The sequence below is a fragment of the Vidua macroura genome, chromosome 7, assembly GCF_024509145.1.
Source record: "Vidua macroura isolate BioBank_ID:100142 chromosome 7, ASM2450914v1, whole genome shotgun sequence".
Classification (NCBI taxonomy): Eukaryota; Metazoa; Chordata; class Aves; order Passeriformes; family Viduidae; genus Vidua; species Vidua macroura.
Window position 1 is genome coordinate 7,110,708 of NC_071577.1, and position 24,304 is coordinate 7,135,011.

The following is a 24,304-nucleotide window of genomic DNA, read 5'->3' on the forward strand; positions in this document are numbered from 1 at the left end:
CAGCTTGTCCCTGGTCAGGTTTTTCTTTATAAAGATATGAAGAGCCCTTTGTTTAAGGTCTGTGTAAGGAGATTTTATATTTTGGTGAAGGGTGGGAATGCCCATGGTTTGGTGTTGTCCTAAATACCAGATACATGCACACTCTTAAACCCAAAAGCTGTCAGCCTTTATGATGCCATAGGTCAGATCAGCTACAGAAGATTGAGAAATAAATATCAGAGAAATAAGAGGAAAAACATGATTTTAGTCACGCATTTTCTTTAGGTGGTATGTTGGTTTGGAGCCAAGTCATCTTCCTGGTGGAGATTTTTAGTGACATTCCTTTCTGAAACTCCATGCCCATTTTACCAGCTGTGGTATTTAGTGTTTGGCATTGTGTCCCACAGTGAAGGCAGGCACCTATTTTCTTCAGATGGGATTTTTTTTTTCGTGTACATGTTTCTAGAACACCAGTGCAGCAGCTACAGAAGCACATGTGGGCTGATAGAAGAGCTCTTTGTTTTCATTTAGTGGCTGCAAAGGAATTACACAATATCATTAGAATTTGTGTGCTGTTTAATGGTTTCAGAGTGTTTTTTATGTACTTTGACTGGAAAAAAATGTGATTCTTAGCCAGGGAACAACAATTTCAAGCAAAAGGCCATTCCTTGAGCACCATAATGCAATAGGAGGGGACATGAATAACTTCTAGGCTGTTTCCAGGCCTACTACAGTGTGACTTCTCCATCTCTACAGACACACAAGTAGCACCTCTGGATCTTTGAGAGTCTTTTCATTTAAAATAAAATCTATATCTGCAAGACAAAACAATTCCATTTGGGGAAGAATGCAGTCATTGCCAAAACCTACTGATTGTAACCCATTTCTTGTAATACAGTGTGTATTAGTCTTCTAATTTTTTACTCTTCCTCTTTCCTTCTGTGTCTATTCCCTCTCTCCCATTCCATATACTCTGTCAATTTCCCTATTCCTTTTCTGCTTTGCTCTTCCCATGCTTTATAAAAAAGTTTCTAAAACTTCAAAAAATAAAATTCCATTGGAAGCATGTGTTTGTGTATGTCCCTCTTTTCAACACTTTTAATTTGTGTCTTCCCATTCCTCTGAACTTAGAATTTGAGTTCTAGACCTTTTAGACTCTCTGTGGTCATGACCTATGATCCTTTTACTAAAAAGAACTAGAGATTCTAAGTTCTAAAGGAGTTTAAAGCTGTTGAGATAGCTTGTTCTCCTGTTGTGGCACACAAAGATTAGTTCTCTATTTGAATTTCCTTGAATGTACTGCCCATAGTATGCTGCTGGTCTGGATTTGTGTCCATCTGCTGTAAATGGAAAAGTGCCGGTGAAGATCTGTGTGAAAAATCTAGCACTGACTTGATGGACATTCAGAATCTCTGTGCCCTTTTTAGGCATTAAAAGCTTTCAAGCACCTTTGTTTATTTTTACAGAATATCTTTATTCTCAGCTTTGAATTTATAATTCAAACAATGGAATAAGTTAGGCACAATGAGAACAAGACAATTTCACTTTTTCTCCTAGTCTCCTCTTTGAAGTCTTTTTGAGACTTGCTTTTATGTTTTAAGGCCAGTTGCTGCTGAGGCAGTAGTTAAGGTCTTGCTGAAACCACAGGATCCTTAGTTTTCCACAGCCACAACCTAGGTGAAGTCTGTCTTGGTTAAAGAAATAGAAACATGGCTTCCTTGTGTTCACATTATGGCAGTCTTCCTTGTTCTTTGGTTGACTGGAATATTCTCATTAGAAAGACAGATTTGAGGCAGAATTACAATGATCCCATTCTTTTAATATCTGCTTGATATTTGAGTTACAGTTAGTACTTTAAAAGCAAATAAGTTCTTTCCCTTTCTCTTTGAAAATAGCCTGCAGAGGTTTGGTAGCCATTTCTGGTATTAAATTTATTTGCTCAAGATAATGACAAACCAAGGACCTATTTGAGGACTGGGTTTGACTGTCATAAGGTTATTTTTGCTTTTATTTTGTATGACATTTTAAATTCTTAAACCAACTGATACATTACCTAGGATTGTACTAGAGACTTCCATTGTTAAAATCTGTCATGTGGAAAACACAATAGGGGTATTCTTTTTCTAGTTCAATTTATGAAACTCTGTTATTTCCCTACCATATAAAGTTATATTTATCTTATTAGGTGGTGTTCTAGATGGTGCACCACATCTGATACCACATTTATGCAGATGGTCTTGAAAAGTAGTGGCAGTGCTAGAATATTTAGGAAAGTTACTTCTAATTATAAAACTCTAAAAATGCTCACCTTGAAAAATCAGTTATTAAATTGTAAAAGGCTTTTGTTTCGAATTGTGTCATTTCTGCTGCATAAAAATAACAGCCTTGATGTTTTGTGTAGAACATGGATAGGAATAAGAGAAACTTTAAAAGCACTTTAAAATGTCTCCAGCAAAGTTTATTGACTGCAAAGACTAAAACCAAGTTCAAATCAAAGGGTGATGATTTTTTAGAGAAAAACCTCCTCTTAAATCAGCAGGCAAAATATCATCTAATATTCTAATAAGTATGAATTTCTGATTTGAATTTTGGCACAGATGTTTAAGCAGTGGTATAATGACACAGGAGTGATTGCTGTTACAAGGAGTAGCATAATTGATGTAGCTTTAAAAAAAAAAAAAGCCTACTATTTCCATTGTTTAGCTGTGAAGTATATTTAAAATCTAGCTAAGTGCTCAAAAATCGTCAGGAGGATTTAAGAGGAATGTGCCAGGTTTGACTGCCCCTTAAAAATTATTTAGGAGGCTTAATCTGTTGTCAACCAACTGTGTTCAATTGCTGTTGTCTAGGGGATGGTGGTCTTAGAAGAATTCCCATTTCCAAAAGACATTTTGAAGAAGCAGATCCAATTGACAGAGCAAGAAGCTTTATTAAACGCCACAGGGAATTCGCAAGCTGCCCTTGAGAGCCAGGATTCTTTGCCGGAGCATGACTTTGAAATGTCACCCAGCAGTCCTACTCTGCTTTTACGAAACATAGAAAAACAGGTAAAGTAAAACAAAACCGAGTTGGCAGCAAAGCCAAGTGATTGACTTCAGAAATAGGGAGGTTCCATGGTGATGACTTCCAAACAGAAAGCTATTTTGCAGTCCTGGGATTGGGTGGTGATTAATTGAAGGGTTTAAATAACTACTCTGTACAGCAGGTTTACAAATTAACCTTTTATTTCTGACGTGTCTGTGTTACCACATTGTTTCCCTCCAAGCAGACACATAACAGCCTCTAAGAACCATCCACAAATCTGCTCCTGCTTTACAGTGGGGTCAGTATAGAGTTTCCACAGGTTGTTTCAGGAAAAGCTTAATGTGAGATGAAAGAGAACAGCTGACAGCGGAGATATATTGCACTTGAAATTAAAAAAAATATAAAAAAGCTCCAGCAGAATACAATTGTTCATCTGCCTTTTCAAACACTGTAGGACTCTGGTTTGGAGCTGAGGAATTCCAGGTGCTTACTGGGTACAGAGGAGACGTAGTTGTCAGTGGAGTTTTGCTTTGCAGTGTGCAAAATGGCTGTTTCCATGGTTGATTCCAGGAAATACTATATAGAATCCAACAAGGTTTTCTTTCGCCTGAAAGTGCATGAAGGATGTGGCAGGATTGCATTGCTGAAGGAGATACTGGAAATTTGTTTTACAGAATGAATTTATGCAGTTTGTGTAAAACAAAACCACTGTGGGCATTAATTTGTTGTTCTGCTGCTCTACGTAAACTCCTGGTCACGCACACATTTTTTAAAAGAGGTATAAGTAATAGCATTAAGTACTAGTGCCTGTTCCTGAATCTCTGTGCCATTTTTGCTTATTTGATAATCATACTTTCTTGTTCTTAAAATGCTTCCCCTGGTTGATAAATCTTATCCACCACAGGCAGGAGTGAAGAAGCAATGAAACAGGAAATTTATATGCTCAGTGCTGGCAATTGCATAAGGTAACCCAAAGAGCATTTTTAGAATGTGATGAATGGCCCCTCTTTTAAGTGGTGGATTGAAGAATTAAACACACTTTTCAGTAGGACTTTTGACAATTTAAGGGATAGTGGTCTGTTTCCTGGTCCACAAGTAGCCACAAACTTGGTCCAAGGGGTCCAAGAACTTTGATGATCTGAAAATTACATGGAAGTAGACTAACACTTCTCACACAACACATTGGGTTTCTTCCCTTTTACACCACTAAAAGCCTTGGGGTTTGATTTCCTTTTTGACTACCAGTTCTGTTCTTAACTCTGAAAGTCTGAGTATCTTGTTCAGTGTCAGGAGCAACAATGCTGCAGCCTGAAGAACATCTACAGATATTCCCACAGAATTCCTCAGTCTGCTGTTCAAGTATTCCTTTGTTAAGAATAAGGAATTTTGCTTGTGAACCAAAAGAAAAGTCATGTTGAATAAAAGTGACTAAGGCTGGCAATTTTTATTAATACTTTTTTCAAGTCCTTTTCATAGCTACATGTACGTTTTTCCTTGTGTTTTGGAAGTCTGCCTATTTTTTTAATGCTCTTTTATTCAGTAGAGACTACTCCTTACAGAATTAATTCTGCTGAGATTTTAAAATCAATCTGCTAACTATTTTACTGGCATTTTGTTTACTTTGCCCACTTCTTTTACAATTGAGTTGTTATTTCTGTGCTTTAATATCCATCCCTGAATTTTTTATTCTGATGCGAAATTTTTACCAGACTACATCACCTGAATGTTAATAGAAAATATGTGAGTTGTAATGAAACAAACAAACAAAAAATTATTCCTCTTTCTGCATAAATGTAAATGTAAAATCAAAATGTACAGAAAATTTACTAGGTAAACCCTGACAATGAATGTTTTAAATATTCTTAGTTCTGAATGAAAATCCAGCAAAGTAATGCAAAAGGTTGGTTTTAAAAAAAAAAAAAAGGAGTATGCCATTTCAAATACATTTAATTTCTGTTCAGTGTGCAGAACAGAGTTTCCTCTAAGCAAGCTACATGTATTGTGAGAATAGCCTTTAAGGTCTGACATTTAAAACAAAAAATCATTGTGAAATGTTTTTGGAGTCAGTCCACAATTCATTGCTTTGGAAGGATTAATTCTTAGTCTTACAAATTGGCTACATTTGTTTCATTTGTTTTGGGTCAGTTTTGAAAGTCAGGTTTTTTTGCAGGAGAGCAGGGTGGCAGGGTGGCAGCTTCTTGTTGCTATTTTTGAGGATACCAGAAGATCCTATCCATTCTGTCTGTCATTACAATAGTCCTGAAGTAGTTACACTTCCTTTTATAAAAACACCTTTGTCAAACTGTAATGAAGAGGATTCTTTTAAGAACAAAAATACTTGGAGTGAACAAAATGTACAATGAATAGACAGTTGACCTTTTTTTTTTCCCCTGTTGAAATGCTTGTCAAATGGCCAGTTAGCAGCTCTGGTTGCAGCTGTTGTAATATCAGCTGTAAAGTGTTCTGGTTTCTTTTTTCCTTTTAAAGGCTTTTAGTTACAATGCTAAGGTCACTGATGTATTCAGGGTACTACTTCAAGTGTATAAACAATGTTCAGGGTTGTGCTGGTGTTTTATTTCGGTTTTGGTAGGGTTGAACATAATAATTGTGAAAGAAAACCATGCCACCACAGTTATTCACAGGAAGAAACTAAATATAATTATTCCATGATGTACAGGACCGAAATCCTAAGTAGGAAAACAAGAACCCGGGACCTTTGAACTTTTGAGTCTGGATAAGTCTGACTACCTTTAATTTTAATTTTTTTTCCAGAGTGCACAACTAAGTGAAATCATCAGCAGCCTAATTGCTCCACTCAATTTGTCTCCAGCTTCTTCATCTCTTTCATCCAAGACCTGCAGACACAGACAGCTGGTCAATGGTATCTCCTTCAGGTGGGTGACAGTGTGGTAAGGGTTTTTCTTGAGAATAACTTTTGGTAAAGTTATCTATATGGAACTAATAATCATTACAATATTAAATAAGGAAAAATGAGCTGCTTTCTGCAGGTTTCAAGAGAAGTCAAGCCTTGATTGTAACGTTGAAAACAGTAGGGTTTTGTGTTGTTCCTAAAGATATCATAAATGTACAGTCACTATAACTGTTTAAGTACTTGGGAGATGAATCTGTGAAATCGTGAAAGAGTATAGGAACACATTTATTGTGATTATTTGAGACTTAATGCATTCTGTCATAACAAGTCCAGCTTTATTTCTGGAAAACTGATAAACTAGATTAGTAGAATACATAAGCAATGTCACGTGTCTCAGCAGGGGTCAATGTCAGGGTGGTAAATTCCTTAATTTTAAGCAGATCAGTCTTCAATAAAAGGCCAAATTTATCTTTGCCACCCACATTTTCAGGAATTTGGAGATACTGTTTTCCATTCAAGGTATTTTATTCTGGATGGACATACCTTCCAGGATGACTATAGGTTGAAATTAATATTTTAGAAAAATGTTTCTCAGTGCTAGTCCATACTGCTTAGTAATTCTAAATTTTATTTAAAGATTTTAAGTACAGTACAGGCTGTAATAAATATTAGTTTCAAAACAACATTAAGGTAATTGAATACAGTTACAAAAAGTCTAGGTGTGTTGGATATTTCTCCTGAGATACTTGTAATGTGATTTTTGAGGATGCTGTTATTCATAAGTCTTAATTAAGATCAGGTGGATGAAGAACCTGTTCCCAACTAGAACTGGGGTGTTTATGGCAGAGTGTGCAGAAGAACATAATTCCCTGGCTCCTGACTCAAGAAGAGCTGGCCACACCGTCTGTTTCAGCTTTGCTGCAGAGGCTGGAGCCTCCCACAAAGAGATTATAGTGAGCAGCTTGGATGGACAGCTTCTTTAGCTGCCTTCTGTTGCACAGTGATTGTGTGGTTCTGCCCTAAATTTAAGGATGAAGGGGTCCTGGCATGTGACATCCCTGCTCCTGATGTATCAGTTGTTTATAGATTATGTGGGAGAAAATCAGAAGGTTCCTCTTAGATGTGGAGTAAAAATAGCCCTGAAATAGGAGTTGCTAATAGAGATGGGTATGTGGAAGAAGAGAGTCGTTTAGGCTGTGTCTTGAATCTGACTTTTTCATGAGACAGATGAGGGAAAATTCCTGCTTTTAAAAATGTTTTTAGGAGTGTCTGAAGTGAACTTCATGATGAGAGACTCTAATGATGTAACTTCAAGCCAATTCTCTTCTTATTTATTAGTCCAAAGTTAGTCTTTCCATTTCATGAGTAACACATTGTTTGCTTCATGGACAACTCTCTAAGGTTGGTTGTTTTCTACTCATGACCTAAAAAAGTCCAAAAAAAACCTTAGGATTTGGAAGATTCTCTTAGTGCTGTAGCTCTAAACTGGACTTTGGCAAGGTAGGTGTTGGAAGGGAATCTGAGAGATTTTAGGGCTTTCTAGATGCTGTCTTAAACATGAGTTAAACAGTTAGTTTTAATTTTTTACTGCTTATGAAGTGTTTTGAAATCTGCGAATAAATAGTGTTCATTAAAGATGCATGAAATAGAGTGGTTCTCATGAGAATCCTGCAGAGAAATTCACTGCCTCCTACTTCTGGAGGTTTTTTTTGAGCATGTTTCAGGTTTTTGGTGGTATATTGTTGTTGTAGTAGCTGTGTGTTCAATTAATTGAATTAACTTATTAGTTACTAATTAATTTGCTGCAGTTAACTTAATTCTTAGCTGCTTCTCCCCATGTTTTTCTAGAGTTCATTCTGACTGTATTCAGTATTTCAGAAGCTGAAATCAAAATCAACTGGAAAATAAGGGGATTTTTTTATTTTTGAGAGGGGGGGAAAAAAACAGGTGATAGCAATTTTCACTTAAATAAGTTCTTGCAATTAGTTGTAGGCTGTTGATGTGAAAACCACAATTTTCCATTTTAAAGTAGGTTTAAACATGAGATGCTTTGGGGTTGGTAATTGTGGGGTTGCAGTACAGTTGGTTAAACGGGCTGTTCGCAGTGGATGTGGAGGTGCTTGGACAGTTCCTGGTTGACTGAATGTGGGTAACCTTGAATTGCCATCTGTCAAGGCCTAATTACATTAGTGCCTTCTTTTTTTTTTGTGTTGCTTTTCCTTGCTCAATTGAATCTAGGTGCCAAGATTAGCCCAAAGCATTGCATGAAGGTAGATGCTCATAGAAGCAGTTCCCTAAGCTAGTGATACCCCTTTCTTATGAAGGGAGAGGAAGGAAAAACTTAATTCTTCAACACAATTAGTGCCTGTCTAATGGCTTGCTGTGCAAGCTTGCATCTGGAAGTAAGGTTAGGAACAAGAAAGGCAAACCTTTGAGCCTTGAAAGGAGCATTCTGGCAAACTTATGACTTTCACATCTGGCCGTGGTTCATTTTGCTCTTCTGTAGAATCACGTTCTGAAAACCACACAGACTAAGATCAAAGCAAGTGGGTAACTCAAAGCTTGATTGGGAAGCCTTTTACACAAGTGGCAGGAAAACCCACTGCCATGTACTGGAGCTCCAGGCCACGAAGATGAGATCTCTTCATCTGAAACTGGGGTGGTGCAGTGCTGCAAGGCACAGGAGGGTAAATATAGCTGATGTCAGAGAAATTACCAAGGGCCTTGGCAGACCACCAGAACAAAGGCAGGAATCACAGACGGTGAAGAGTGAAGCTGAGGAGCTTTTTGTTCTAATTTATCTCTCCAAGTTGTCCCTCACTTAAGAGAGAGATGTGGAAATCCACAAGTTGAGCTTGGGACCATCTGACTTAGAAAATGTTTCTGAGAATTCAGAGAGAGTATTTTAAGTCTTTTCCATGGACTGTAAACCTTGTATTTCTTTCTCAAGCCTTAAAAATGCAGTGTTAACATTAAGAATGTCATGCCTCAGTATTTCAGGCTTTTTCTTGGCACTCACTGTTATGTTCCTTTAAATACTTTGTACAATCCTCTGTTAATTAGCGTGTTGTTTTCATGTGTCTGTGTTGCTTATTGGATTATATTGCTGTGTGGGGAAGACAGTTCAAATTCAAGCCTGTAAAGCCTTGTTACCTTGTTCCAACACAGCATGGAAGTGTGTTTAATCACACTTCCATAGCAAGCCTTTTCATTTAATAAAAATGTACTGGTAAAAGAATACCACCTGTCAAAAAAGATTTATAAGTGGCCTTGTAATAAATTCATTTTCATGTTCTATTGTGTCACAGCTTTTCTAATAAAACTTTGACTTGTCATAAGACAAAATAATCATTTGTGCAGATAGATGACCTGTTATGAACCAAGGCCAAAATACCTTATGTGGCTGCACTGCTCAGACAGTCCAGAGTTGTGGTCAAGGTCTTCAGTATTGTAAAAATAAAAGCACACTGGAGGGCTTTTTGCAGCAAGCCTTCAACTTTGCATGCAGATGTTGCTACAGCAACAAAATCAAATCAGGAATACCTATAGCAGGGAAATTCATTCTTCCCATTGAGTCATTCCCACCCAAATGAGTGTTTTAAATTCTTACCTTGTGGTGTTATTGCCTATTCTGGTCACCAGACAGGCTGTAGGTTGGTGAGAATGGTGTGAGGTTGTTCTACACATATGTGCACGGGCTGCTACTGCTTTTGGCCACATCTTTGCACTTGATTTTGACTCTTTACACTTGAAGTTGTAGAGTTCCTAATTTTGATACAAATGCTTCACAGTGAGTTGTTCACTGGTTTGTAAAACTTTACTTAGGTTTCAGTTCTTGATCAAAACCAGAAAATCTTGAAAGTATTAGGACAGAACTCTAGGTCTCCTTTACATTAGGATGACTGCTGTCTTCAATGGAACATCAGTATGAAGGGAAATATTAATTATAACTTGAAACTCATACGGGTTAAAGCTATTAGAGAGCTCTTGAATTTGTAAAAAACAAAACTCGATATATGCTTGAGGGCTTAACTTCATTTTGACATTTGTTTCCATGAGCACAAAGGAGAAGAAGAATGATAAGCTCCCTTTCCTGACCTGACATGAAAAGTAATTAACTGGCAAACAAAGCACATACACAATTGTCTGAAACAGCATGCTAAAACCTTGTGGTGTTTATAAAATTCTCTTAGAATTAGATAGCTAATGCTAATCAGTGTGTGAAATCATGGCCTGTGCTTGTGGAGCATATCTGATGTTTTGTATTTCCTCTCCTCATTATTCATGAAACTGCAGAGCTTCAGACAATAGAGAGGTGTCCTCTTCAAGCAGCTGGCTGCTTGACCATCAGCACATCAAGAAAAGAAGAAGAGACAGGACAAGGCTCAGATCTGTCTCTGTGAATAATGTGAGCACATCTGCTCGAACAAGGCCACTTCACAGTTTCCAGAAGAGGAAACTCTACAGAATGCACAGTGCCTGTCACTGGAATCAGCAGGTAGGCCCTGGCCTCTCTCTTCGGGAAAGAAAACCAAAGAGTCCAGCTGCTTGAGTCAGCATGTGTCTTGTCTGGTGTGCCAGAGGAATGGTGCATGTTGTGCTGCTTATTTGTTGCGTTCAGGGACCACGGAGTGTGTGTGGTGCCAGTACTGGGTGTGTCTGCAGGAGCTCAGAGTTAATGAGCTGAACGTAAAAATTAAAGATAGCTCAGAGTCCTGCTTATCAAATCAATGTGTTCTATGGCTGTCTTAAAGCCCTTGTACAATCTAAGAGAGTTCTTTTGGAGGCCTGACTGTTGAGGAGACAGGCTACAGTGTAAAGCATCTGCCTGCTTGTTTTCAGAATATTTGTTTTAGCTACAGGAAAGCTTACACAGCTGGTGGCACATTATTTTCTAGTAAATTGAAATGCAATATCTTAATCTTGTTTCCATTTTTGCTGTTTCTGATTAGTTATATTGCTTTTTTCATGACACTTAAAGAGTGCTTTAAAACTCTGAGAATTTTCTGCGTTACAGAGGAATTAATATTTTAAAATGGAAAAAAACACATTGTCTTGTGCAGGGCAAGGCTCTCTGATATATCTCACATATGATATTAATAGCATGTTGCTGGTAAGAATATATAATGAGTTTAGCTGTGGTGCTTAAAGAAACAGTCTAATTTGGGAGCAGAGACAGTATGAACTCATTCTTCAGAGCAGTGCTAATCCCAAGAGGTTATAATTTCTTGATTTTACTTTGCCTTTTTAAGTGTAGTATTGAGGGAAAGTCTCCATGTCTCCTCAGCTAACTGTCTAGGATTTACTAAGTGTGCCAGTGGTCTGGGGAACAATTTCCCATGCAAGGATGTTCCATGCTGATTCAGCATTCTCTGCAAAATGGCAGAGGCGTCCTAGTTTTAGCAAGATACTTTATTGAAAAACTGTCCAGTTTCTTATTTGTTTGAGTTCCCAGCTTCCTGGCAGTGGGGCTTAAAGACTTGGCAGCCTGCCTGGAAGGTTTGGGCCAGAGGGGATGGGGCTGGCAAGTGAGTCTGGGAGCTCTGCCTTCTCCTAGTTAGCTTTTCATCTTCTTTGCATTGACCAAGGAGACTGTTGTGGACTTGGACTTACTGTTTCCATGCAATCCTGTCACAGAGGTTGGAGGCCTCGTGCTATGGTTGATGACTCCAACTGCTTCTTGCAGCTGTGGAGAGAGTTCCTGAGCAAGAGACTCAAGGACTTTCCTTTTCCTTTGACTTAAACATGAAGGGTTTTCACTCCAGATGCAGTTTCTAAATAACAGGCCTTTCTGGAAGCCTCTTGTCTTGCAGGTTTGAGTATTTCATATTTCTACAAGCACTGCCTATGTCTCTGTGTTCTGAGAAGTGGGCCAGAGTTAGTGCAGTTCTGAGAATATCAGTAAAGGCTTGTGATCAGGAACTCCATGTCTATAGCCTGACAGCCAGAATTCAAGGCAGAGTTTACATTTTTACCTTCAACCAGATACAGAGCTTAGCTGCTCTGCACGCTTGATAGTTTACTTTGACTTGTAGGCTGCAAAGAAAGATTTATAATTAACCTTTGGCTGTAGACTGCAAGCCAAAAGTACGTTTTTAGGTTACTAGTTAAGGCTTCAAGTATTGGAGCTGGTGCAACTCTGTGTCTGCTCCATAATCTTGACATCTCTGGTGCCAGGTTACCTTATATTAACCCAGCTTCAGTGTCTCTGTACCAAAAGTGAAGAGATGTCCCAAAGACAGCGGGGTAAAACACCCCTGTAGGGAATACTGTTTATGCTTACTGCAGCTCTCAGCTCAAAACTCTGTGTTTAGACTCTGCTTTTGAATGTCCTTTCCATGAGAAAGTTAACCTAGAGGCAATGTGGAGAACTACATAATGGAGTACAAACAGATTCTGTAGCTCTTTTTCCTTGAGAAAATAAGAAATTATGGCAGAAATTGAGTTGCCAGCTTCAGTCATTATGCAAGTGCCAAACTCAGTTAAGTTTTGAAAATTAAGGTAAAGCAGGGAACAAAGCCTCTCACACAGTGTTGGTTGAAAACAGAGGATCAGGGATTCTGCTAAGGAAGTAAGTGATAAAAATAAACTGGACATTTCCAGCACATTCTGACAATCAAACGAAATCAGTATTGAGGTTTTAAATTAAGAGCAATCAGCAGTGTATCATTTCATTCAACAAATCTTACTCTAACAGTCTTGCACTTGCAACACTTGGTTTCCCAGCTGTTGATGACATTGCTCATCTTGTAATGAAAGAGCAGTGGCCATCAGCCCAGGCTTGCTTCTGGATTAGGCAGATGTCTAAGGGTAAGGATGCAAAATAGGGAATGGTTTCTGGGATTGATACCTAGCTTTCTCTGAAAAGGCATTTATATTCCCCAGAGTAATCCAGCAAATTTCCTTTTGTCTTTCACAGAAAAAAATGAGCAGCTTCTTAGCATATAGGAAATAGTTGGATTTTTAATGTAACATTAGTGTGCCTTCTCTAGCAAGTGCTTCTCCCATATTTCCTCAAATTTAACATATTTATATAACCCCTGGTACTACAATCTGTGAGGACCCCCATTTCTTTAACGTCACTGGCCTGAAAACAAGCTGGGAGTCTTACAGCAGATGTGGAATTAACAAATTCCAGCTTGCCAAAGTCAGAGGAGCAAACTGAATCTCCTGAATGTTGCAGCTCCTGGTGGTGCCTGGTTTGAACAGCCAGCGAGCAGTGCCTGGCAGTGCTGAGGGAAGATGTTGCTCTGCAAAGTAATTTGAGCAAATGGTGACTAAAGAATTATGAGCAGAGAATCACAGCAAAATGCAGACCTCTATGTGTGGGACATTAAGAAATGCTGGGATAGTTTTGAAGAATTTATATTTGGATTTTCATTGCAATGCCTGGTTGTACCCTTTGTGCATCTGAATGACATTCAGAGTGTCATCCCTCACATCTCTTCAGATTCATTTGGGAAGCTTATTCTCCCCCCTCACCCCTCTAACATCCATGTTAGGAAAAGTAAAGTATGAAACTGTGAATTGCTATGCCATCTGTTAGTTCATAAGGTCACTGGGAAGGCAGCCACATTTTTTCTCTTATCTACTGCCATGCCACATACATTTACAATGAGTGTGTATGACCTAGGAGCCTCCTGTTGCCTGTGGAGAGATGCCCTATATTGTCCTCTGCTGTTTCTTTTCTGAAAAGGACTACACCTTCCCCTGCTGTGCTAGTTAAATAATGCTTACACAGGGTAGTATCTAAAAGAAAATACAGAAGTCTGTGAAACTCTAGAAGACCTTCCAGACTGACAAGATAGATTGCAGATAAATAAAACAGGATACAGGGTGTTTGGTTTATCTGTCACCATCCAATATCCTCAGGAACTTGAAACAACCTTTGAGGCCAAATCCGCTTGTCCCCTAAATCAGAATGACTAAGTACCACAAGATGATCCCTGAGTCATCATTTGGCTCTGGAATCTCTTTTGTATCTTTCTTCTTTATCTAAACAGCTTTGTAAAGAGATTAGGCCATTTCTTGATTGTGAATCATGCACAACAAACCCTGGGATTGCAGTCTGTGCTTCAGTCTAGAGGACATGATTGTCGTGGTGCATTTCTTCAGCATGAACATTTGAATGAATGAATGGTAAAACTTGCATGCAGAACAGCACAAAGGAGTAAGATGGAGGTGTGTTCTAGTAACAGGAGACAAAGTTTGCAGGTGGGAGTTGGAAGTCTGAGAGTGCTGTGTTCAAAATGTTGGATCTGCCCCTCATTTGCATTGTTACAGCTGGCAAGTCAAAACCTCGGGTCGTTGTCTCCTCCTATAAAATGTGTGTTATGTAATTTAATGCTAAGAAAGAAGACCAAAAGTATCTAAGCATTAAAACCCAGAAAGTCTGTAAGTAGCAGATTGGTGTCAGGACTGTAAGACACAAACACCTATTGAATCATTTCTCGGTGGTTGTTGCATTTATAACTGCCTTCTTCCCCCACCCCAGATTCTCTACTCTAATGCTTTGTGCTTCTGCATATGCTTTTCCTATAGTAAGGAAAATTGTAGCTCTGTCCCCTGCTATTTTTTTGTCTGCACTTGAAGGAACTAAATTATCTGTGACTAAATTTTTAAAAGCAGACAAGTGTTGTACTAGTCAGAAACTCTCAGAGAGGTTTGCTTAGCTGACATGCCCTGATGTTTTATTTTTTGCTGTTTTACCTGTGTAACTTGCTGCAGGATTTTTTTTAATGACAAGGATTTTGTTTTGCCATTATATTTTGTTAGTTTCTCATTTAATATCCTAACAAAGGATATTAATTCCACTTTTTTTCAAGTCATGTTTTGCCAAGAGATGTAATTGATGCTATGTAGACTTTTAATCTACAAAAACTTTATATAGCTCTAAGTAAAGGTAAGAGACAATAGAGCAGTGAGATTGGAGTACTATAAATTTTGTTCCTGTGTGTTTCTTTGCAGAGTTGTAGAGCATGGTGGGGTTTTTTAATCTGAAAATTCTCATTGTAATTGTATTCCACCTGCTGGAGAAAGAGTTGGCTGTGGGGACTGAGGCATGTGGAGAAAACAGAATTCAAATTTACAAAGGTGCCAGCACCTGAAATTTGGGAATTGAAGTCCAAAAGCTTACATTTTGGATACCACAGGCAAACAGTTGGTCTAATGTTGCTAGCTCTTGCAGTTGCATATTGCCACATTTTCTTCTCTGCAGTCTCAACTGGGTTTTAAGTAAGAGCAGAATATCTGCTTTCATTTAGTGGTTCGAAAAAAAGTGAGTGCTTGTCCAGAAGGCTCCAAAGCAGACAGGAGAAAAGTATTTAAATTGTAGTGTATGTGTTTCTTCTTTTGATTTAAATCTCATGCTGGTTCTCTGATTTCTGTGTTCAGGAGCATTCCCAGTCCATGTCTAGTGCCAGTGGTATTTTTTTTTTATGTCACTTGATAAATACATGTGGTCTTTCCCAAGTCTTGTTAATTTTAATGTTTTTGGAAAGAGTGTGTGTATATATTTTTATTTATATATAATACACATATATACACATATAATTTGTATTCAGCATGCATAGACTTTATCTTACTTGCTAAATAGCAATGCTATTTGTTAGGGGTCTGTACTTGGGAGGAAAGAAATTGCATTGAGTGGAGTCTACTCGTTGTCATCCTCTTCCTTGGTATCCCTAGATACTGGCTCCACCACCTGCTTCAGCATAGTTTCCTGGCATTGCTAACTTCTGAAAAAATGTTGTTTTGTTGCCAAGTCTCCTGCAAACTGGTTCAATGCAAGTGGTGTGGTACCTGTGTGGATATGTCAGTCTTGTGGTATGGGAAGGAGAATCCCTTGGCTACCAAGTTTGTAAGCAAAAATAATAGTTAATTAAATTGTTGCTTTAACTCTGGAAGTTAAAAAGGAAGGCCTTCTGTTAGTTAAAAAGCAATGGAACCTGAGTGGCAGGAGAAGTTCTGGTACACATACAGCTATTCTGAATGTGTGACAAGACTTCTGTCTCTGAGGGAGGGAGGCATGAAGGCAGAAGGGAAGGGGACCAACACCTCTATCTTTGCAACTCTGTGATACTGCCAGTAGAACTAGATCCATCCTCTGAGGTTTGTGGCAAGCCAGTAAGCCTGTGAATTTTTTTTTTTTTTTTTTGGTCAGAAAGAAAAACCTTCATGCTTTCTGCAGTCTTGCACTTTTAGTGTAGTGACATTTCTGTAGTGTTTTGCTAATCACATCTACTGTTAATTTCTGCAGGGTGTTTTTGAGAAGATATCCCTGTGGATTAACATATCTTTCTTTCTTTTGGTTTAACTAGTCAAAGATTGAGCATTAACCTTGATTTTTCAACTGATTTTCTAGTTGAACAAAACATCTTTGTTTCAGGATGTAGAAGACAGCATGCACTTCTACAGAGCAGGTGATAGTCCCATTGGCTTATTGCAGGATTAAAGAAACTAAACTCCATGTATGCTTAGGAGAGGTGGGTGATCTCTGAGAACAGTAGAAGCTATCACTCCTTGTAGGATACTGACCAAAAAATCTGAATTTGTGATAAGTTGGATGCTGAGTAAGTTTTCATTAGTGAAACTTTCCGTTCTCTTCCTGGAAAAAAATTGGTCTCTGCCATAGGATCTGCCATCTTATCTTTACTGACAGCTTTAGAGGGGCCAAGGCAGATGAATTTTACATCCTGGAGCAGCCTGCATCCCTGTACCTGACGTGCATGGAAAAGCACATCCATTTGACTGCTATAAAAACTTAATCTGGAAGGGAGGGTCTGACATGTGGCAGGGGTGTGTGTGTCAGCAGCATCTGTTGTGCACCTTCCCATGTAGGGATGTCTTAGATGCTTCTCCCACCCTCTCTCCCATTACGTGTTAATAAGAAAGAAGCTCTTGGGGGCTTTCAGATGAACCTTGCACTGTCCCATGTATTGTGTGTTGCCCAAAAGCACTCTGCACTTCAGACCTGCACATTTACACTGTGAAACACAAGGTTTCATGGAGCTGTGTGTTCTGCCAGAGGGACACAGCTCTGCTCAGAGCAGGGTGTTGAGTGCAGAAGAGGGAGGCCATGGAGGAGTGGGCTGCCCTTCAGGCAGATGCTAAAGCACTGAGGCAAACAGGCTGCTCTGTTAGTCTGATCTGTACACAGCACAGGATTAAAAGTTGGTGTGTTTGGTGTTCAAAGGCAAGTTGTCAGCCACCCACACAGAGGTTCTCTTGAGTCCCATAGTTAAATCTCTGCTACCCATTTACTGAAGAACAGTTTTTAATTTTGAGGGAGATAGCTCTTCTTTGATATTGCTGAAAACTCCTGAGAATGTGTTTGTAGAGAGAATAAATGCATTTTTCCTTGCCTTTTTGGGCTTAATAAGAGTAATCAGGAGCAGATGTGACAGGTATTCAGCAGAGTGTATTTGAATTAATTTAATTACCTTCCTGGATTCAGACACAGTGGCATAATTGAACTGTGGCTCTCTGTACTGTTACACTTGGGCATGTTTCCAAAAATGGTCAGAGTTTTAGTGATGAGTAGCTGAAACCACAAAATGAGAATTCACTTCACAATTTTTTTAAATGGGAGCACAAAACATTTTTCCTTTCAGTTATGTCACGCTTCAGAGACTCACACTTTTTTCTCTGCAGAAGGATGGGATGGCCAGTAGAGTTCAGCCTTCTGACCCTTCAAGAACAGAGGCATGAGCCAATTGTACTTTGACTCTTGCATCAGTCTGCCACAAGCAAGCACAAGAATTGTTTTGAGTATGAAAATTAATTGCTCTCTATGTTTTCTGTAACCCAGTAAAACAGTACTAAGGGTGAAAAATCCATGTTCAAAATTCGTAATACTCTAGAAAATTAGAGTCTGTTGGTTGACACCATTTCATTTCATAAGCTTCATAAGTTTAAACCAGAGCTGCTATTTTAGTTCAATATTTAAAGCTTGTACACTCCTCACTTCCTCTTAAAAACAGTGAGTTTTCTCTAATACAATGAATTTTATGTAATATTATCCTTCATATCTGCTTGAGCTTAGGAAACGTGAGGGTTTGTATTTCAGTAATGAAGAAAAATGTTTCAGGAGATGTACCAGGTGTAGTATAGCAAGGGGAAAGGGGAAGGTTGATAAGAGTTCTGTAACCTCTCTTGTTTTCTGAAGGGTTGGCATTGTGGTCAGGTTTGCTGTAGGGGCCTGTCTCCTAAAAGCTGTGTGCCATAATGTTGCTGTGTTATTGCTGTGGCTGAATGGATATATATGTGGGCTTGTTTTCAGATGGGTTTTGATGGATTTTTTTGTTGCTGTGTTAAAGTTTCAATAATTGACTGCTGCAAAAGACAATTGGTTTGTGGACTGTATTCTATTTGGAATTGCAAGCAAGGAGAGTTTAGTTTTCCAATAAACAATTCTTCAATTTTATTTCAATAAAAGTTGAATCACTTCCTTTGAGTAAAATGCTTTGATTGCAGTACTAAGGGCTTCTGAAATTTTTTCATCAAGAGTTTATTAAGTCAGCATTTCTGAGAAACATCATGATTTCACTAATTCAGCATTTTCCAGTGGAAGACTACTCCATCAGAAATTTAAACCAGATCTGGTAGCTAGGAACAAAGACACTGACAAATTTCTTAGCTTTTTTCCCCCTAGTAGCTTCACAAATATTTAAATAAAATTGCTCTTTCTTCTATGAAGTTTGTATTTTCTTTTGGATTACAAACTGGCTTAATGAAGATTTCATTACTAAGGTGTTGATGCCAGAGCATTCAAGGCACAAATTCAGGCATAACGTTTTGTAATTCCCATCACAGGCAAGTTGAAGAAAAGAATTCTCCATTTACTGATATTGGCAAATGGATTTTAATACAGTTTCAAAATGGATTTGGAGTGTGAGGTTGTTTGACCATGTATGCATGTTTTTGAACTGGCTCAGCTTTAATATTCTGGATATGTTTGGGGCTAAAGTGGATTAAAGCGAGAAAAAGTGAGTAGGGACTAATGGTCTGGATGTCAGAATGTCTTGGTCTTAGCTATATACTTTCTAGGTAATTTTACTGATCAGTTTTTGGGAATTTCTTTTTAAAGAATGAGAGATTTATCAACTGTAATGTGATTCACTTCTATTAATAAAAAAAAGGACAGGTAGAAGTGGTGCTGTTGCAGTTTAAAGAATAGAGATTTAGTAAATTACTTCATTTCTAAAACCCAAATATCAACAAGAAATATGCTTTTGTGCATTTTTGAAAAGCAAGTCCTTAGTGCATTGAGGTAGAGCAAGTACCTAAAAGCTCTTTAAGCTTCAGTGTAATGATCCATATAATGGGAAACATTAAGTTTACTTCAGCATTTATCCCTCTAGTGTTTCCAAACACAGGACCCAGTTCTGCCAACACTTTATGGATGTTTAAAGTTTAACAGATGAAGAGTCCCATATGTCTGTCAAAGGAAAATAACAGAACATTGATTTGAAGGAGTCCTGGGCTAGGAAAGAATTCTTTAAGTTAAATTGAAAGCACTTGTGCATACACCTGTGTATGGAGATCAAGGTGGATTTAGGACTGTGAATATTTTCCTGGGGGGGAAAAAAGTTAAATACATGAACCTTCCTCCACTATCACTGTGTTATCTGCTCCAGCATCATAACATGCTTACTTGATTTTAGTAGTTTCTCAGATACAGTACCAGCATAGAGAACTCAGTAACTGACAAGAAAGGAGCAGATAGAAAGGGAAACTTCTTAATGTGATATTTTCTGAGATGATGTGAGTTGTGAATATTGATGCCATGTAGCAGAAGGACTGCTTTGACTAGGTGGAGGGAATTTTATGTGGTAGATATAATCCCTGCATCACTAATTCATGAATGGTAGTGCTAAAGGGCAGCCTGGAGTATTTCAGGCAGGAGAAAGAGTTTTCTTTGATTCAGAAAGCAGAAGTACAGAAAATGCAAGTAATGTTCTTTGATAGTCTTGCCTTTGATGTGACATGTTTCCATAAAAAGTCATAAGAAAATGTCATATTTATTTTTACAGTTTTTTACACTGGAACTGTTTCCCAGGGGTTGATAAATGTGACTGCTGGTGCAATGATAGGCTTGAGATCCCCCTAAGTGTCCCTTTCTCTCCATTCCCATTTGCAGGATCTAAAGCATTTGGCAAAATATCAGAAACCTTTAAAAATGGCAGTATCTTTGGGGTTACTACCACATGTATCCAGTAAGAAAGTAGCTTATGCCACATTATTTCCCCGAAGTACTTTCTGTAGCACATTCTGGAGCACAGACTACTATTTGCTGCTGTCTTGTATCATCACATTTAATTCTTTCCTTCTGTCTTTCAGAGCTCAGTCTATGGCCTGCACTCTGCTGCTTATTCCTGCCTGTTTTCACCCTGCCTTTTGCCTCGGTCCTGCTACTTCACATCTACCAGTTCTGTGCCATCCATCATTTTACCTTCCATACTTAAACAAGCTTTGCAGCCAAGCAGCTAAATTAATCTTTCTTTGCACCTTTCTTCTTTCTAGTAATTCCTTTTACTACCTATTAATCAGTTCTTAATGCATCCCTCCCCGTGTTTATTGCTGTATGTCTTCTTTCTGTTGGTTATCTGATGTTTAAATTATGACAAGGTAAAGGCTTTGCTTTTTTGGTTTGTGTAAGTACACAGTATGCTCAAAATGTTCAATATAGTTTCTTTCTTCTTCAAGGTGCCTAGAGATACTGATGCTATGAATCTTAACTAAGGGGATAAAACCCCTCTATTTAGTCTGGTGTTAAGTTTGTTTTTGCATTTATATAATGCCTGTTGTCCTAGAATCAAATTTTAAGGGGTGCTTGTTTGTCATTGGATAGATCAAAAGAATGATTGGAAACAGTTACATTTAATCTGAAAGCTTTGACAGCTGTTTCCTGGTCCTAATTGAAGGAGCAGTTTGTATTCTTTGTATTGTGCACTGTTGTCCATAGTAAGTGAAGGTAAGTCATATTTAGACTATCTGGAGATTGTTGGAATATTCTTCCCATTCACATATTAAAGTGTGTCACTCACTGAGTTGTTGATTTGTTGGTTGTTTTTTTTTTTTTTTCCTCTTCTGGTCTAATTTGAAGGACATGAGTAAAGGAAAAGTTAACCTTTGTTTCTGTGTATTCTTGCAGACTTTTCCATCTAGAGATGCCTCCTTTCCATATAGAACTCAGTTGCCATGTGTGGTGCCAGCCTCCACTTTCAGCAGCAGTGAGTACAGCACAGAATCTAAAATCCTAGATTATGTGCAAGAGCTGGACTCTTCCTTCCATCCAGTCTTATCATTCCCTTCAGGTAAGTAATGCCATGACTTAACAGAGTGGTTGTGCTTGTAGAGGTTGTGGACTAACTTGTCTTTTCAATGATTTTTAGGACTTAGTTGTCTTAACAGAAAACTTCACATTGTCAAAATACATGAGTTTAGACTAAGTTAAGGTCTTGACTTGATCCTGAATTTTGAAAAACACACCTTCTAGGTTTCTCATGCCAGCAATGTGCTTACAGCCTTGAAAGACTGGTCATGAAAAAAGGTGTGCATGGGTGTTTCATGGTGGGTCTTATTGAGTCAGGGTTAGTCCTTTAGAGATGGTGCTTCTGCCAACACAATACCATGGTTGTGTTGTTTTCATAAGCAACTTTCTTTCTCTTCAGGCCCTTCGGACTAGGTCTAAAAAACTTTATTTAGGTTTTCTAATTATTTTTGTGATAGTCAGCATTTTTTATTATCTTTGAAGTTTTATGGTTTCTTGTCATCTGATCTTTTCATCTTTTTGGACAGTAATGTAGAGGATGTTGACTGTGACTAAGCCCTGAAATTAGAGCAGGTGCAACTTGACAGTACTTGGAACTTCAAAATAGCAGCCTAAATGCTCTTACCAGCAGAAGGAATTGAATTTTTGTGGGATTTTTTTGTTTTAGGAAAAACCTGTTTCCAGATAGTTACTGACCAGTACAGAAATTACACTGTTCTGTAGGGCTCCTTTGCCACAAAATAATTCTGGAGATGAGGCTGGGACTTTGAATCTTTAATCAAACCTATTGTATTCCCATAATGACAGTCTAGATACTGCAGCCTTGTATTAGGAAGTCAGGAATTAACTTAAGGCTTGGTTTGGAGAACTTGTCACTGGCCTGTAGAGAAGACCCAAGTGTGGACATGTGTGGTAAGCACATCTACAACAGACATGGAATCCAGAGAAAGCCTCAGCTCTGGCAGTTTGCATCCCATGCATGGGTTAAAGAGGAGATTATTGTAGGAGCAGATAGGAGAAATAGAACACTCACTCCAAGAGTGCAACAGCAAACATCCCAGGTAGCAGAACTCTGTTGTGGACAGAAAAAATCACCTAAATCTTTCTTTTACACACGCTATCACTTCCCCTGTGACTCTGACAGCACAGCTGGACCCCAGGGGTTTAGACATTTGTTCAAGGAAGGTCTGTACCCCTTGTGTTCTTACCTCCCTGTTAAAGGAGACTGGGATATGTAGCAAGAACACTGACCTTTTGTTTTCTCAAAAAAAGCTTTGTCATCATAAAAAACCTAAAAAGCTTTGGACTGTGTTGTGGCTACTGTTGGACACTTGGCCAGGATGGAGGAGGAAAAAATGTTTTCAGCTTCATTCCACTATCAAGAACATATTTCTTAAGGCATATTTGTTCTCTTTCCAGGAGCCTTGCTAATAATAGTTGAGACAGGCAAGAAGTACTAGACCTGCTATCCCCTGTTCAAATGCAGTCCTCACATTTGGGGGAGGCTAGATTCATGCTTTACTTTGTGCACTTTGCTGTCTTTACCTCCTCATGAAGACTAGTCTATTCAACATTTTCTTTCATGTGAAAGAATTACTGTGAATAAATGCATGGTAGAAATTTTCCAAGTTGTAGCCTATCTCCATTTCATGTTTTCTTTGCAGCTTTCTTGGTTATCCCCTTCCAGAGCAATAACTTGTCTTTAAAATACTGCATGTGCTGTGCCCACATCTTTATATATAAAAATTGTCAGCAGAGTAAAAGAAAAGGGTTTTGCATTCATTTTCTCTGTATGTTAAAAATACATTGTTGGCATTTGTTTAATTTTAGAACTCTGTGAGTTTGATTTTTTTTTGTGTGCAAGGAGGGATTCAAATTCAATAACAAACCAATAACAAACAAACAAAAAACACAAAAAAACCCCAAAAAAAAACAAAACCAAAAGACCAACAAAATAGGAGAAATGTTTTGGTTCTCTCTTTACTTAAATGTGACTAATACACCTTTCAGACCTTTGTTTAACTTGGAAGTAGAGTAGGAAACACAGCAAAAACCTTGGGGTGTTGAGATAAAGCAATCAAGTTAGATCCATATCAAATTGAAAAAAAAATTGTTGTTTTTATTTAGCAAAATATGTTGAAAGTTTTTGTCCTGGCACATCCTGAAGGCATATGAGGCTAAGACTGTGCATAAATATATGTAGTTTAAAGCCCACCTTTGGGCTCTGCCCACAGTCCTCTTCTCATTCTGAATGTACTGGCTGTCAAGCCTGCTTGTTACATTGACACTTCCTTTCAATTAAATTTCCCTTCATTCTGGTCTTTTTTTTTCCAGAAGGGCTTTTCAGAGAGAGTTTTTTTTTTTTTTTTTTTTAAGCCTCCCTGCTTTACAACAGGAGTTAGATTCCTTACCACTTGAAATGTTTTGCAGGCTAATTCTGCATTAGAACTCCTATCAGAAAATGAATTACATTGCCCTGCTATAGACTTTTCCAGGGAGACAGAGAGGGAATGTACCTTGAAAATACCTATAGGCTCCCAGCAGTAACAAATTCCAAAAGCATTAATGACTTGTACCCAAAAGGCTGAACCAAAGCCTCTTCACATTACAGGAGAAGTGTTCTGTGTGCTCTCTGCTCTGCTGGGTTTTGTGCAGGAGCTGGTCAAGAGGGAAGACCCCAAACTTATTCTCACTCAATACACTCCAGAGTCTGTTTCAGTCCTTAGCAATAGTGCTCACAGATTATGTTGAACGTGATGGGTGAATTAATGCCTAGACCTCTAGTGATGGTGCGTAATTCATTGGCTCAAAGGTTGCTATCTTTCTAACACAGACTCTATTCCTTTGGATTTCTGGTTTTTTTATTAGATATTCCTCTTCACATATACTTTGAAACATTATTAAGGAAGGATGACATCAAAGGAGAACCTGCTGATACGTCATCTTTGGGAGGGGAGTTTAAAGTATCTGCTGACAATGGTATGTAAAGCAAAATGTTTTAGCATTTGCAAGGCCATTTTTCATTCATTTGTCAGTATTTTCTGCCATGAAGAGGTTCAGTTTATAAACTTGTCACAAAGCAGGTTATCAGAGAAGGTAACTGAATATGGCTTTAGGTGGAAGAGGAATCTCTTCTCAGACCATAGTGTCAGGTT

General features: G+C 38.3%; 1 protein-coding gene across 9 annotated transcripts in view; it reads left to right on the forward strand.

Annotated features, from left to right (window-relative positions):
- Positions 1 to 24,304, forward strand: part of KANSL1L (KAT8 regulatory NSL complex subunit 1 like) — a 61,456-nt gene that overhangs the window by 23,080 nt on the left and 14,072 nt on the right. For 8 of the 9 annotated variants that reach the window (XR_008437848.1, XM_053982087.1, XM_053982086.1 and 5 more), the window contains exons 4-8: positions 2,829 to 3,026; positions 5,776 to 5,897; positions 10,172 to 10,373; positions 21,030 to 21,192; positions 24,018 to 24,128. Coding sequence is in view for 8 of the 9 variants with exons in the window: in XM_053982087.1 (XP_053838062.1) it covers positions 2,829 to 3,026; positions 5,776 to 5,897; positions 10,172 to 10,373; positions 21,030 to 21,192; positions 24,018 to 24,128 (796 nt within the window). In the remaining variant the exon portion in view is untranslated. The remainder of the gene's footprint in view (positions 1 to 2,828; positions 3,027 to 5,775; positions 5,898 to 10,171; positions 10,374 to 21,029; positions 21,193 to 24,017; positions 24,129 to 24,304) is intronic. The other variant, XM_053982089.1, reaches the window with a different exon arrangement.